Below are 15442 nucleotides of genomic sequence, written 5' to 3' on the forward strand. Positions count from 1 at the left end.
TCCACTCCCCACCATCATTCATGGGTCCAATTATTATACTTACATCATTATTATTCTAACTAGAAAAAAAGTACCAGATAGCAATGCCACCTGTCAACATTCTATGCACAGATAGAGAGAAAGAGAGAGAGTATTACTGTACTCAACTGTACTGTGCTGCGCTGCGTTACAGATAGATAGATCAAGACAAATGTATAATGTGTATAATGCAACGATACCGATATATATGGACACGTTAGCAGAATATCTCAAAGAAATTAGGTAACACAATAATGAAATAATCACTTTTATTGCAATATAAGTCATGTTCATTTTTCAACTATATAACTTTCAATATATTATGCTATCAAGTATTGTATGAGGACCCCTGTATATATGTTAGCAGAATAGAACAACAATGCGAATTAACCTCGTAAATCAAAAATCAGAGAATTCGACTTAAATCGAAAAGAAACAGTTTCATAAATGATAAAAATAACAAATAATCTTTAAGAGACCAGATAAATGAATTATTGTCATATTTGACAATTAAGAGAAAGAATAAACATGTTACGAATGATATATTTTATAATTATTATGTAAAAAAAATATGTGAAATAAAAGTTATGATTTCGAATTTACGTGTAAATTTGCAGACGAATTGGGAGAAACGTGGTGATTGATAAAACACAATATATAAAAATATGTTTTTAATGCAAATCCGATGAGAGTCGCAGAATGCTATAATAAATAATAACAAGATTAAAAGAGCTTTTTATATACAACGTTTTTAAATTTTCTGTTAAATTATTATGCTCAAACTTGTACTTGATATGAAGTAAATAAAAAACAAACAAACAAACGAATATAGAATACTGAAATGTCATTTTGACATTTCATTTTGATTGCCATAGTAACGCACGTATATATTAATAATTTAGTTGCTAGGACCACGCCCTTAGCAACCAATAATAGTCTTTTACTTTTTACGGATTTTTTTGAAATAACTGTCCATACAAAACAGAATTAACTGAAAATGAATTCAATTCTGCTTAAAGATAGCTAAAAGTATTAAAAAAATGCATTGGCATAGTGTTCTGATATATTCTAAATGTTTCAAATGTATAGTTAGTTGGGAAGTTAGTTAAAAATCGATTGCAAGATTTGTACTGGACAAACAACCACCGGATAAACAAGAATACGAGCATACGGGAATACGAGAATATGAGAATACGAATGATAGGTATATTATACAATTATTATGTAAAAAAAATTTGTGAAATAAAATTTATGATTACGAATTTACATGTAAATTTGCAGACGAATTGGGAGAAACGTGATGATTGATAAAACACAATATATTATAAAAATGTGTTTTTAATGCAAATTCGATCAGAGCCGCAGAATGCTATTATAAATAAGGTGGAAATTCAAAAAAGTTTGGGATCTAATTGCTTTCAACAAATAATTGATAATTAACACCGTTAAAGTGAAAAGTCAATTATTATATTGAGTAATCTATTTTAATTTGGGTATTGTCTGCTGACACCTACAAACCGAGCATTGTCCTCATTATAAAAACTTCAGAATAGTTTGTGTGTCAGAAAATTAAATATATTTAAATTGAATGTATGAATCACTCAGCCATTATTAAATTTATATTATTTCTTCAGTTTTTTTATGATGGTAAACTGTCTCATAACTTATCAGGTCATCACACTCATCACTTAAAGCAGTGGTACAAAACCCGCCGTGGTATTTAATGTACGCTTCACCTCTATAGAAGAAGTGGTTTCTAACATAAAGATGTGAGATGATACCTAAAGAGGTATGATAAGATCTCACCACAGAACAGATTCGGATAGGCTATACAGTAAATTTTGAAGCAGAGTTTTGAATGTGTGAGTGTAATACGAAAATGAAACACACATTATAGACATGCAATAGTGTTGAAACCTTTAAATACCGTTTTAATGACCATCAGTGCATAAATCAAGAGCAGTTGTCAGAAAGAAGGACAAGCTTAGAATGACGCATTCGTGACACGTGGTTTATTCTATATTTTTCCACACTCGAGATCGGATGTTTTATAACTTTACACTTTTTACTACACTGATACGCCTCATGCCTGATTACCTCGCATAAAATTATTCTGAACATGTCCGATCCTAATAAGATCATATGGGCCTCCACAGAATGGAGGTTTGTATTAACAGATTTTTGTTTTTACGAGACATGGATGTCAGCCACTTGCTCAACCTATTGGGTCCATACTCTGACTCATACATAAATAATTGCAATCCAATATGTGTACTTGTCAGACCCAGGATTCGAACCTGGGACCCAACACGCTATAGGCCGACGCTTAAGCCGCGCGCCCATCGTAAGTAAAATTAAATCAAATGATATTCACTTGTATTAATGTATGTACTAATAAATAACTAAATAAAAAGACATATTTTTTTAAATATATTACACCATTTTCATCCTAGAGCCGGAGTGCAAAGTTATGAAGCATATACTCTACTCTAGACCTGTTAGGTTAGGTCAGTTTCCATTAATTCTGTGTTCCCTGGATCTGACTTTTAGATTGTTATTTTTGTATCGTATGGGGCGTTAAAATTTATTTATTTATTTATAAAAAGAGTATTACGGCATTACAGCTATTGGCCAATGCGCCATAATACATAATAAATACAAATGTATAAAAATATCTTAATTACAAATAACAATAAAAAGACAGCATGTGTAAATATTAATGAAATATGATAATTTATACAATTATAAATTTAACCTATTTAATACGTCCACAGACATTATATAGTTAATAAAAAACAAATCAACCTTTATGGTGCCATCAAATAAAATCTAAAATCAGCCACGATTTCGTCAACGATCAATATTATTATCGTCGCAAGATACATCTTTGATAAACTAAAAAAAGGTTGTGCATTACCGACTTGAAGCAAGACCAATAAGTGATGTCAGAATGTGCTTTCTTTGGTTGACACATTGCCGTGAATTCGTTCCGGACAAACATAGATTTCTTATTTGACGAATCATATCAGTAAAGGATGGCAAAGGGGGTTAAGTGTTTTGAGGTCAAATGCGCGGTCCGCTTGAACGCTGAATATTGATTCACGTAGTTAACATTTTAGCGCATTCTCAGAATTGTTGAAATTAGTGTTTTTGTGTCAAACGCACCCGTGCTGCGTTGATTCTAATTAATACTTGTGTGTTTATTGTTTTTAATTTGCTTACACACCTTTTTTTATTTCTTTCAAAACAAAACATTCGATAAGTACCTACTTATAGGTTAAGTAAAAGGAAATACTTAGTTGTAATTTTTTTAATTATATTTATATTTAATTAGTATGTCAATTATTCGAAATTTTAGTAAGCACGATGACTTAATAATTATGAGTTAGAAGTTCGAGTATTATAATAGTAAGAATATATTTATTTTAATTATGCAGAATGAAACAAATGTCAATATACAAAATATATGATCATTTTGATATACATACTTAATCGTGTTACGCTGATAGAAATATGAAACATTTTTGATAAAAAAAAAGGAAAACAAAATCCTAAAACTAGTCACAGCGACGTCGACAAGGTCCACGGTGAGAATATCACCACACTCGCAAATCCCATTGGAATCCTTTCAAACCATAATAATTATGCAGTATAAAGTGCGAAATATATTATAGTGCATGTCGTGTACTATCCCGTGACGTCTCAGTAAGCTGCTGCTGCGGGAAAAAAGTGTGTTAATCGTTTTTCTTGGTGTTAAAAATGTTATCAGACTGATACTCCCATCCCGTAGCACATTTTAAACCTTTCAACGAACATTCTCAGTTGAAAATATCATTGTCAAATCTGCCGAAATCACCAGAACAACAATGAGGTCACCTCACATTGTACTGCACTGCATCGACACCTACATGACTCAATTAACGTTTTTTTTATCATTTTATACATGCCTACACATTTTTGAATCATGTTAAAATCGCGTGTTTTTTGCGGTTGCCACTATGTATTTTCTAAAAGAATGTTGTCTATTATCTATCTTTTGTCTGCGGGTTGGGTTCTGTTCAAAATATTATTGAATTTACAGAGATTGTGTTCGTTCAAAATGTTCTGCAAAATGACGAAACCATAGACTAAATTTGTCGCCGTGACAGCGTGGCAGTATGCGACATACATCTCAATATAATCACAACTTAAGCATTATATCGAATGCCCACACCGAATTTGGTTAAAAGCTACGCTATGTATGTATAGGTACTAAATTAATTTAAGATTGTTTGGAATCTCCTAATATATATTTATTTCGAAAATCCAGCTCCTGTGTATACTTTGATGGCTACTGACCTACATATTATATGTAATAAGATAAAAGAAAATATTTCACTTACTACCACTGATGCCAACCGTACTATAATTATAGTACAATACTATAATTTTAATTCCGCGAAAAATGTAAAATACTATAATTTTAAAGAATTCAAGATGAAAAATATTCCTGTACTATATATTTTTCAGAAATACTATAACTTTTACGCCTTTGTGATATATAATCAGCATAGAAAAAGATGGCAACACTGCTTACTACATTAGTTAATTGACATAATCTAATAACGATTAGGACCGGTTTTGGTTCAAAAGATAACTAGTATGGTTCTATCAAAGGTTATGTACGAGGGTGGGTCAATAAGTCCTTAGAAAAGCCGACAGGTGGCGCGACTAGTACTGCAAGCGGTTTGTTTTCATGCAGCGGCACTACCGATTCAGTATGCTGCGAAGTTTCAATCAGATTGGTCGGGTTGTTGTGTGTTTATCGTACATTTAAAAAAAAAATTTGCTTGTGGAAAATGGAAAAATGGAAAATGGAGAAAATTGAGTTTAGAGTTGTTATTAAACATTTTAATATAAAAGGGTTAACAGCAAAGGAAATAAAAAATGAGTTGGATTTAGTTCACGGCATATCTGCTCCTTCACTTGCAACTATTTATAACTGGTTAAATGAATTTAAACGTGGTCGTACATCAACAAAGGATGAACCACGCTCAGGACGTCCTGTAGAGGTGACTACACCAGAAATGATCAATAAAATCCACGATATGGTGTTAAGTGACCGAAGATTAAAGTTGAGTGAGATAATTGAGGTTACAGGGATCTCAAAAGGTAGCGTCATTTCTATTTTACATGACAAATTGGGCATGAAAAATATTTCTGCAAGATGGGTGCCGCGTTTGCTCACAGTCGACAATAAACGCAATAGGGTGGTGGCCTCTAAAGCCCTGTTGTCGCTCATGCAACGCAATCCGGATGAATTTTTTCGTCGCTTTGTGACTGTAGATGAAACATGGATACACCACTATACTCCCGAGACGAAAAAACAGTCAAAGCAGTGGATTGCGAAGGCAAACCATGTCCAAAGAAGGCGAAAACCGTAAAATCAGCTGGTAAGGTTATGGCTACTGTATTTTGGGATGCACGTGAAATTATTTTCGTTGACTATTTGGAAAAAGGAAAAACAATAACAGGGGATTATTATGCATCTTTATTGGACCAGCTAAAAAACAAAATTGAAGAAAAACGGCCTCATTTAAACAGGAAAAAAATCCTCTTTCATCAGGACAATGCCCGTGTTCACACATGTTTACGATCAATGGCTAAAATTGAAGAATTGAAGTTCGAATTGGTCGACCACCCACCGTATTCGCCAGATTTAGCCCCCAGTGACTTTTTCCTTTTCCCAAACTTAAAAAAATGGCTAAGTGGACAACGTTTTTTTTCAAATGAAGAAGTCATCGATCGGACAAATGCTTATTTTGAGGACCTTCCGAAAACTTATTTTTCTGACGGTTTAAAAAAAATTGAGAAACGTCTAACCAAGTGTATTGAGCTCCAAGGAAATTATGTTGAGAAATAAAAAAAAAATACAAAAATAAAACCTGTTTTAATGCTTTTTTCTAAGGAATTATTGACCCACCCTCGTAGTACAAAAAAACAGCACTATCACTTTCATTCGTCTGAAGATAGAAGATGTAACGGTTTAACCGGTTGATAACACAATTATTATACTGGGTCAGAGAATCATTGAATGCATCGAAGAGACTGGATACATACCAATATATATGAAATACTTACAATAAGTACTTATCTACTTCATAAAGTATTTAAAAACAACTTTTATGCAGGTATTTAAAGTATAAATAATGATAATTTTTTGCTCCAAAACACTGGTTTTAACATCTCTCGAGTTGCGGCCCACTTTTGTAATCAGGATCGTTTTTACAGCTATTAGACTGATTGATCCCGTACACCACGGGAGTGTAAAATGAAGTGATATATTTGGGGGCGTTTCTCATTTGAAAACGAAAGTGCGATTATCTGTACTGGAGAGGATTGTTAGTTCACAGTTTTAACACGTGTAGGTACAAGAAGTTCTTTTTCAATAATATTCTAAAGCCATGCGATAAAATATTGTTAACTAGAGGTTAGGGCAGTGGTTTCCAAACTTTATGTTACTACGCCTCCCTTTAAAAAATCTAATCTTGGCGCCACCCCCCCCCCCTTTATTTCATTAAATAATACAGACACCTTTTTAAATAGCCAAAAATGTATTACTTAATACAACCAAGAAAAAAAAACTTAATTAAGTATAAAAATAAACAAGATTTTGCTAAGTACTTTTATTATATTCATTTTTAAATTAATTTTTTTTTCATGCGATGGATTTTCTTGTTTCTTAGCACAAAGTGCTCTTTTTCTACTAAATGGGGTCGATTTTTGGATTTCATTGCAGCTAATGCAGAAAATCCCGTTTCGCATAAAAATATGATGTTACGAATGGTAATATACCTATTTTACTTACAACTTGCATTGCTTTTCTTGACAACATATTATATTATTCCTTCATTTCGATTCAATAAAAATTGAACTGGGGTTTTTGTTTCAATATCTCATGATAATTCTATCAATTTTTTCCTTTTCAATAGTAGTCAATCCAAATTCATCATCGTTCATTGACAAATGGATTCTATCATGGGCCCCACATCCTTAAGCGGACCCCGAGGCTAAAATCTTTGGCGGGCCCACCTACCTATCGCTGAGGTTAAGGGCAGTGTGGTGCTCTAAAGTAGTGTTTCCTAAATTATACAGGGGTGTTATCATTTAAGTACCTATAGCAATCATCATGTATCTATCACATCATATTGCAATGGAGAACTACATATTTCAGTCGGAAGCCAACAGCGGTGGAGTGAGGTTGTACAACTTCGCTTGAGTACTCGGGTCGCTATTCGCCTGGTTACTCGCGAACGGTTATAAATACGGGATACAACAAAAATAATATTGTTTGTAAATGAATTTGACAATAAACTCAACATGTGTGGTCCCATGTGATTTTGACAATCAGTGCCAGTGCTTGAGAAAAAGTGAAAAATATTTATTGTTGCACGGATAGTGCACTTTGTGCGGGGAGTGCGTCAAACGCTGTGAAGCGAGGGGTTGTCCACACTGTTTTTTGTTCACACTGTTGCGCGAATTCCAAGACCGCGTGAACGGCAAAAGCAATAAAATGGAAAACACCACGATGGAAGTGAATGAAACCAAAAAAACGAAGAAGAAAAGAAACGATGATGAAGAGGAAGTGGTTGGAGAAAAAGAAGAAGAATGGCAGACGGTGACCTCTGGAAAAAAACCCAGAAGAGACTCTGGGGTCACTCCAAAGGGAAACCAAAACATCGTCATGATAGCGACGGGAAGTAAAATTCCATTAAAATTGAAAATAGCGCAGATGCTGCATAAGGCAGGAGTAAAAGTACAGAAAATTTACAATACAAATTTAAAGACGTACATCCAAGTAGAAGATGAAAAAGAAGCAGATAAAGTGAAACAAGCTGGAGAACTCAAAGATCTCGGTTTTGTGACCAAAGAGAATGACTCCTGCTCTTATGGAGTAATAAGAAAAGTCGATATTGATATGGACCTCCAAGAACTGCAAATGGAAATCAAAAGTGATGCAAAAGTAATCAACCTTAAGAGGTTGACAAGAAAAGGTGATACAGGAGAGCTGACAAAGACCTCGTCAGTCAGTATTAAATTTGGGGAGAAAATATTGCCGAGAACAATTTACATATATGGAGTCTCTTTTGCTGTAGAACCGTATGTATTCAGGGTTATGCAATGCTACAAATGCTGGCGATATGGGCATATCGCGAACAATTGCGGACGTACAGTAGAAACGTGCCCTAAGTGTGGTGAAAACCACAAAACCTGCGAAAAAAATGAGGAAATTACGTGCATCAATTGCAAAGGTAACCACGCGGCAAACAGCCAAAAATGCCCAAAGTGGCAAGAGGAAAAGAATTGCAAAGAAGCAATGAAAAAAATGAACATACCTTTCAAGGAAGCAAAAAAAAATATGTTAAATAATAGCTATGCTGACATATTAAAACAAAAAAAAATCGTAGGAAGAGATGAAAGCGAAACAATTCAAAAAACTAAGGAAAACAAAAAGAAAGAAGAAGCGGTGGTAGAAGCTTCAGGCTCAACAATAATATCTACAGGTAGCAGCGTAAAGCCTACAAAAAATAAGAAAAATTCTAAGGGGAAGACAGAGGTTAACGCGATGGGAGAAATTATGAAAGTCTTGCTGAAAGGGGGAGACTGGCAGCAGATCATTAAACAACTAATAATTAAAGCAGTGGACTGGGTATGCAAACAATTCAAAGAAGGACACTTAAAGGAAATTCTAGGGGAGGTTCTGGAGCAAAATGGATAGTAAAAAACAAATTAGGATTTTACAATGGAATGCCAGAAGTATGAAGCAAAAAAAAGGATGATATAGAACTCTACTTAATAAGACAAAAAAATTTCAATAGCATTAATCTCAGAGACTTGGCTGAGGTCTGAATTAGACTATCTGAAATTCAATGATTACACGATGTATCGAAAATACAGAAGGGATGGATACGGAGGAGAGCGATTCTGGTGCATAAAACACTGGCGTCTAAAGAAGAAAGAAAGAAAGACGGAAGAGCTAGACAAAATAATTATAAAGCCATTTAACAGAATAGGAGTGAGGACCTGATCGAAGGATCCCCTTCTAGAAGAGAAGAGGCGATATGACAGCGAGTCGCAGTCAAAGCCTCGGTAAAATCACAAAAAAAAAAAAAAAAAACTACATATTTAAAATACATAATAGTCTTGAAACAGCGCCTCCCAGTTTGGAAATCGCTGGGTTAGGGGATCCATAGTCCTAGCCCCTCCTCGCTTTCTGTAATTAAATTAAATTAAAATAACATTATTGTATTATAACCTTGTTTTCTTGTGTTTTGTTGCAATATAATAGAGCCTGAACATCTGCATGGATTTACTTGTACCAATAGTGTGTATTTTAAACTATCACGATAATAAATCTGTTTACACGTAAAAGTGCTGACTGATCCTCCAATCTCATTCTTCAATCTCAAGCGAGACGAGATGTTGTCATCGTATCGGCGCTATTTGACAGATTCAGACAGCTTCGGACAAGTTTGTAGATTATCGGTAGATGTTAAAACAATCTGCGCGGTGTAGTTCGTATTTCTTCCGGCAGGTTCGACACTATTGTTCTACTGCGCATGTGCACCGCCGTGCAAGTACCAATTACAATCTTACAACTTGCACGATAATACGTTTTTACACGTGCATTTTCTTGTTATGTCCACGATAATACATACTGTCCATGTACGTGTAAATGGGATATAAGAGTCGTAGGTACCTAATAACGTCGATATGCGGGATATCGATACTGTGGATGCAAAATGATGTATTATGATTTACCACTCAACCCTCATACATTGAAAGTAACCATCAGTAATAAGATTCCACTATTCAAATTATTAAAATTAAAATTTTATTTATTTTTCATATAGTGAACATTACAGATTATTAATTTAAAACGTTCACAACATGACATTTATAAGAAAAGAAATATTAATAAAACAGTATTATATATAAAAAAAGAAATAGATCAGCATTAAACAGTAGAAAAGTGTAGATACAAAAAAAGATAAATTAGATACAAGAAAGTACACCGAATGAACTAAGCAGGCCCTATTTTAAGATTTTTTAAAACAATCCCCCTATACTCATCCTCACGCAGGTGGAATATGTCAATATCCGAAGAGTGTAAACTATGTTATATACCCACATTACAAATCAGTGATGCCATTTTTGATAGTTTTCTTATGATTTTGTCTTATTTTTTACAGATAACTCACGATGGCGTCACTACGATGGAAAGTATTCATGCTGATAGTCATAATAGGACTCTTCGTAGCAGACTGCGAGGCGAGGAGGAAGAAGAAGGGCCACATGAAGAGCAGCAAAGGGCCAATCAACAAACTGATGATACTGCAGAGGAAAGAAACTAGCACTATCAACTTTTCGAGATTGGTAGCCATGAGGTTTATATATGGTCTAGCGAGCATGCTGGGCATCCAGGACAGGCTTGGCGGAATCCTAAACGGAATATTTGTTCCGCCAGGTGCTGAAAGTGATGATTATGGTTTCGGATTTGACGACGATGATGATGATGATGGCGGTTTCTTTGGGTCAGATGATGGTTTATTTTAAGCATAATACAGACGAGACGAAATGAATAAACCACAGCAGCGCTGTCCAACTTCTTTTAGACCGCGGGTCATTTTTTCTTTAGCAAACATTTCGGGGCCAAAGAGGATAGGTAAATGAAAAGTCAGTTAATGTCAATTCAAAAGTTATTTTTTTATACAAAAAAAAAATAAAAATAACACATAACTAGAAATAATAAAAACAATAATATTATTAAGTTGTTTAATTATTTTTTTGTAAAAAAATTTATTCATCATAAATTAATTACGTTTACAAAACAAAGATTATACTTATACGTACTTATAAGTTGGGAGTAGTGTGGCCTTAATTGTTGAGCAACAATTTCTTTTATGTCAATATCAACATCTGTTGTGGCAAGTTTAATTATATTTTCAAGTGTGGAGTCCTTCAAGCTGTTTCTATTTTTGATTTTATGTATTTCATATCAGAGAAGGCACGCTCACTGATATATTTACTTCCGAACATAGAAATGAAGTATTATATTGAAATGTTTTCATATTTGAATGTATGATAGGTAATTCTCTCCCCAATGTTTGATGAAAAATTTGCTGTACAGCTCGCGGGCCGCAAAAAATATTTGGCGGGCCGCCAGTTGGACAGCGCTGCACTACAGGAATCTAAATATTTCATACAAAAAAGTTTAATTTGGCGGTTTATATAAAGGTGAACGATAATAAAAGTGTTTCAAAATCAACACGAATGCGTAATAATTAGGGAATGATAGTGTTTGTAATTATTATTGACACGTTGTCTCATGAGCATGACCCCCACATCTTGTAGCGGCCCCCCTACCCATCGCTAGGGTTAAAGGCATTGGGACTTTTTACAGAATAGTTTTCTAAATGTTGTTTCAGGTAAAATTAAGGGTATTCAGTGTATTCTTAGCGATTTTTTTGTATTGTTCAATAAATCCACTTAGATTATGGAGAGTTATATCGAATATCGACACATAGTAGGTACCTAATCAAAAATTATAACACGCAACTAGACATTTTAAAATGTTAAGACATCGATGTTATAGTAAATAAGTAGGTAGATAGATAGTGTATTTATTATAACAAAAATAAGTAGAGATTGTTTTGTTGAAATTATTTACTAAGTATTTGAAAATAAACTTGTAAAACGTAAAATATGTCAACGCAAATACTAGCGCGTAACCTGAAAGTCTAATAATCACAAGTGAAATATTTCAACGGATGGTCAAGCGTCAAACTTTTTAAAAGTTGATCAAATAATATTATTCATTTTTATTAGTATTGTAGTAATATATTATTAATTCCATTAATTAAAAGTATTTATTATTATTAAGAGAGTAGCATATCGTGTGAAGAAGTAGAAGAATCAAAGACATACCTCTTAATAAATTTATTGTTTATTTTATAAGTAGGTAGTTAGGTAAATTTTAGGTAAGTATAAGTATTTATTTTAGTCGTAGGGAAAGTATTATTTTTAACTGTTATTTGCTTTAATAAATTATGGATAATAAATACATCTTTATATTTATAATGGATTTTTAAAACATCTAAACTTTAAAAATAAAAGCGATTGCTTGAATTGCTTTAATTTTATTTAAAATGTAATTATTTAACTATACATATTATTTTTGTGTCCGGAAACTTGTACGTATGCAGTTCGCCGTATTATACGTCACCATGAATTGTTGTTTCGGAAATATATGACCGTCCAACCTCTTTGGGTCGTATAGTACTGACATAAATAAAACACGGTTCTTGCCGATTTACACTTTACAGGAAGCCAGCGGCAAACAAATTATGAAATTAGCCGATATACTGGATTATTTGTTAGGTTAGGTTTTCATTCTTGAATTCATGAATTTTGCCAAAATCAGCAATGAAAATTGAATTAATGTTCATATTGAATCTAATAAAATTGATCCATATAGTATACGATCATCTCTTTCTGATAAAAAAATTCACGGCGAACTGTGCCACGGTGAAATGTTTACGTACAATTCACATGTAACCTATTATTTTAGCATATTTAATACACACTACGTACCAAATTATTACGTTGGTAGGAATTAAGGGAGTACATACTGATGGCATAATATATTAGGAGCAATTTTCACATCACCATAGACATAATTTGTAACTTTTGTACCTCCTAAATGGGATAGATGAACAGAATTTAAATTCACTTTTTCTGAGAATATAATTTTCCTTTAGAACATTACACTAAAATCGATCATTTTCAACGAATGTTGGGAGGATTTGAATATGTGACCTAGGGAAAAATATTCTGAGGCTAATTAATATGACGATAGGTTTTAAAAAAGAATGAAAATCGTGTAATATCATTTATGGACGGCTCCTAACACCCCTATTGCTAGGAAAAGTCAGCGTAAAAATTGAGTAGGCACATCGCTAGTTTAATTAGTAAATCACAGTGCTGTCGCGATGGTTATTGATTCAAGTCCCATTCGATGCAAAAAAGTCCCGAGTATATTTCTTACGTGTTTACTTCAGTGTCTTTTATTTATACCTACATGTTATTTGTGTCAAATCATCATTATTTTCTTTTTGTAATATTATTTATGAACGAGTTAAGACTGAAAAAGCAAATGAAGTAATCCATTTAATGTTTGGGAACAATGTTTTTATGTCTCATTGCATTTCTGTTTATAGAAACTATTTTTGCAGACGCGTACTTAGTCTTTTATCAGGCCACGATTAGAAAGGTGTATTTAATCTGAATGTCCCATTCGCCAGACATTAGGTACCTACATTAGTGAAAAATATTTTAAATAACAAATAATGAGTTATCAGACCCTTTTATTCTAATATATCCTAGTAAACTCTTTTCAAATACTTCAACACTATTGCAAGGCATCAATTTAAATTAAATATAAATTTAAAACAATCATAGTCACTGTACCTAAATGTAAATAAACCCGATTTAAAGTGTTTATAAATTTTTAACTTATGGTGTTATTCGATCTAAAGAGTTACATTGTTAATATAATATTTTATGTAAATAACTTAGCTTGTTATTAATAACATTTTTGACTTTAATTTTATTTATAAAAAAAAACAATTTAACACTTAAGTGTTGGTGGATGTATAATAAAATACCTGCATACAAAACAAAGTGGAAATATTACAATGTGGTATGTAAAATTTGCCTTTTTTTCAGGGTAACAAAGTTATTTAATTAAATTAGGTATAATAAAATGCCGCAAATATATGTACTTAAATGCATTGCTACATACAATCTTGTAATTTTGAAAAAGTTATATGTGGGTATTTTATATTATTATATTTAATGTGTAATTTCTATTGAAATGAAATTTAATTAAGTAAGTCATTGGATTTATATTTAGTGTTAATAATATATATATTTTTTAAATGACAAATTTTTGGTTTATGTATTTACGACTAATGTGCCACCATTTATGTTATCATTATTATATGTCCAGTATTGCAACAGTGTACTTACAACAATATTATTTGATTGTGTTTATATATAAATAAATTTATCCATTCTCGACAGATGGTGTATTTGAATAAAATGTAGTTTTATTTTGTTATTCCTCTGAGAGTTTTTGCAAAATACTTTGAAAAAATGCCTAATACGTCATATTCTGTGACAAAGGTCTTTCAAGTATGATTTAACAATGTTTGCATAAGACAGTCAGGGCTCGAAATGGACCGGAGCGCAAAGGAGCGTCGTTGCGGTTCATAAAATCCACACAATTATTGCTCCGTCTCGTGGAAAAAACAATTTGACCATCTGAGCTAAATAGGCAATATAACAAAAAAATCTAACACTTATTTTTATAAAATAGGTATTCTTTCGACCTTGTCCAATCCTAATAGGATCATTTATGGGCCTCCACAGAGTCGAGATTTGTATTAACAGATTTTGTTTTTTTACGAGAAATGGATGTCAGCCACTTGCTCAACCTATTAGGTCCATACCCTGACTCGCACACAAATTGAAAAACAATATATGTACTTGCCAGACCCAGGATTCGAACCTGGGACACACAGCGTTATAGTCCAACGCTTCAGCCACGCGGCCACCGTAGTATACTTACATAAAATTAACTGTGTTAATATTTTCAAAAAATATTGAGCGCTCCGGTTAGTAAAATTTTCCATGAATTCAAGGGGTTTGGTTGTAGCCTCGAAGGCAATTGGGGGGCATTGATTATCAATAAGGAAGCAGTGGAAGGAAAAAAGCAGGAGAAAATTTTGAAAAACTATTTGTACACATTGCATTAAATTTGTAGTGATTACTATATTTTCCAAATCCGCTAACAAAAATAAAATAGTTTTTTTTATTGCACTTCCTTCATAATATATAATAGAATAGGTTCAGTGCGGTCGCAAATCCGTTAACTAAAAAAAGAAACCGGCTGCATAAATAAATAAAAATGCTACTGACAAAAATAGAGCCGAACATTAAAAAAATTGTAGCATTATACCGGGTTCATGCTTATTAGGATTATTTTTAATATTATTATTAATTTTTATTCTGATTATGATTATCATAATCTTCTGTATGTTAACTATGGTTGATTTTTATAAATAATTTTATATTTTAAACAGTTAGGTAACTTGTTTTTAGAACCACAGCTTTGTTTACTGTGTTCCGTATGTAGAAATATATATACCTACCAGCGGCGAGCTGTTAAGATTCGACATAAATAGTGGACACTAAATTTTGTCAGTCATACTTATTTGTTTTATTGAACTCAGGATACAATTTTCAGATGGTGCTGATTAGTTTTTAAAATTCAATTAAAACCTGCCTAAACCAAACCATAATAGTTTAGGTATACTATGGG

General features: G+C 32.8%; 2 protein-coding genes across 2 annotated transcripts in view; both read left to right on the top strand.

Annotated features, from left to right (window-relative positions):
• The window catches only part of LOC147069652 (uncharacterized), a 75073-nt gene extending 65922 nt beyond the window's left edge, over positions 1-9151 (top strand). The window contains exon 2 of the mRNA XM_085950383.1: positions 7475-9151. Coding sequence (XP_085806509.1) covers positions 7475-8776 — 1302 coding nt within the window. The 3' untranslated portion in view covers positions 8777-9151. The remainder of the gene's footprint in view (positions 1-7474) is intronic.
• Positions 9152-10260: 1109 nt separating this feature from the next.
• LOC147069655 (uncharacterized) lies at positions 10261-10614 on the top strand. The gene has a single exon (XM_085950863.1). The coding sequence runs from the start codon at positions 10261-10263 to the stop codon at positions 10612-10614; it is 354 nt and encodes a 117-aa protein (XP_085806989.1).
• The last annotated feature ends 4828 nt before the right edge of the window (positions 10615-15442 follow it).

Source organism: Rhyacophila brunnea, unplaced genomic scaffold (assembly GCF_057557595.1).
Source record: "Rhyacophila brunnea isolate RB1 unplaced genomic scaffold, BYU_Rbru_1.0 scaffold_23, whole genome shotgun sequence".
Taxonomy (NCBI): domain Eukaryota; kingdom Metazoa; phylum Arthropoda; class Insecta; order Trichoptera; family Rhyacophilidae; genus Rhyacophila; species Rhyacophila brunnea.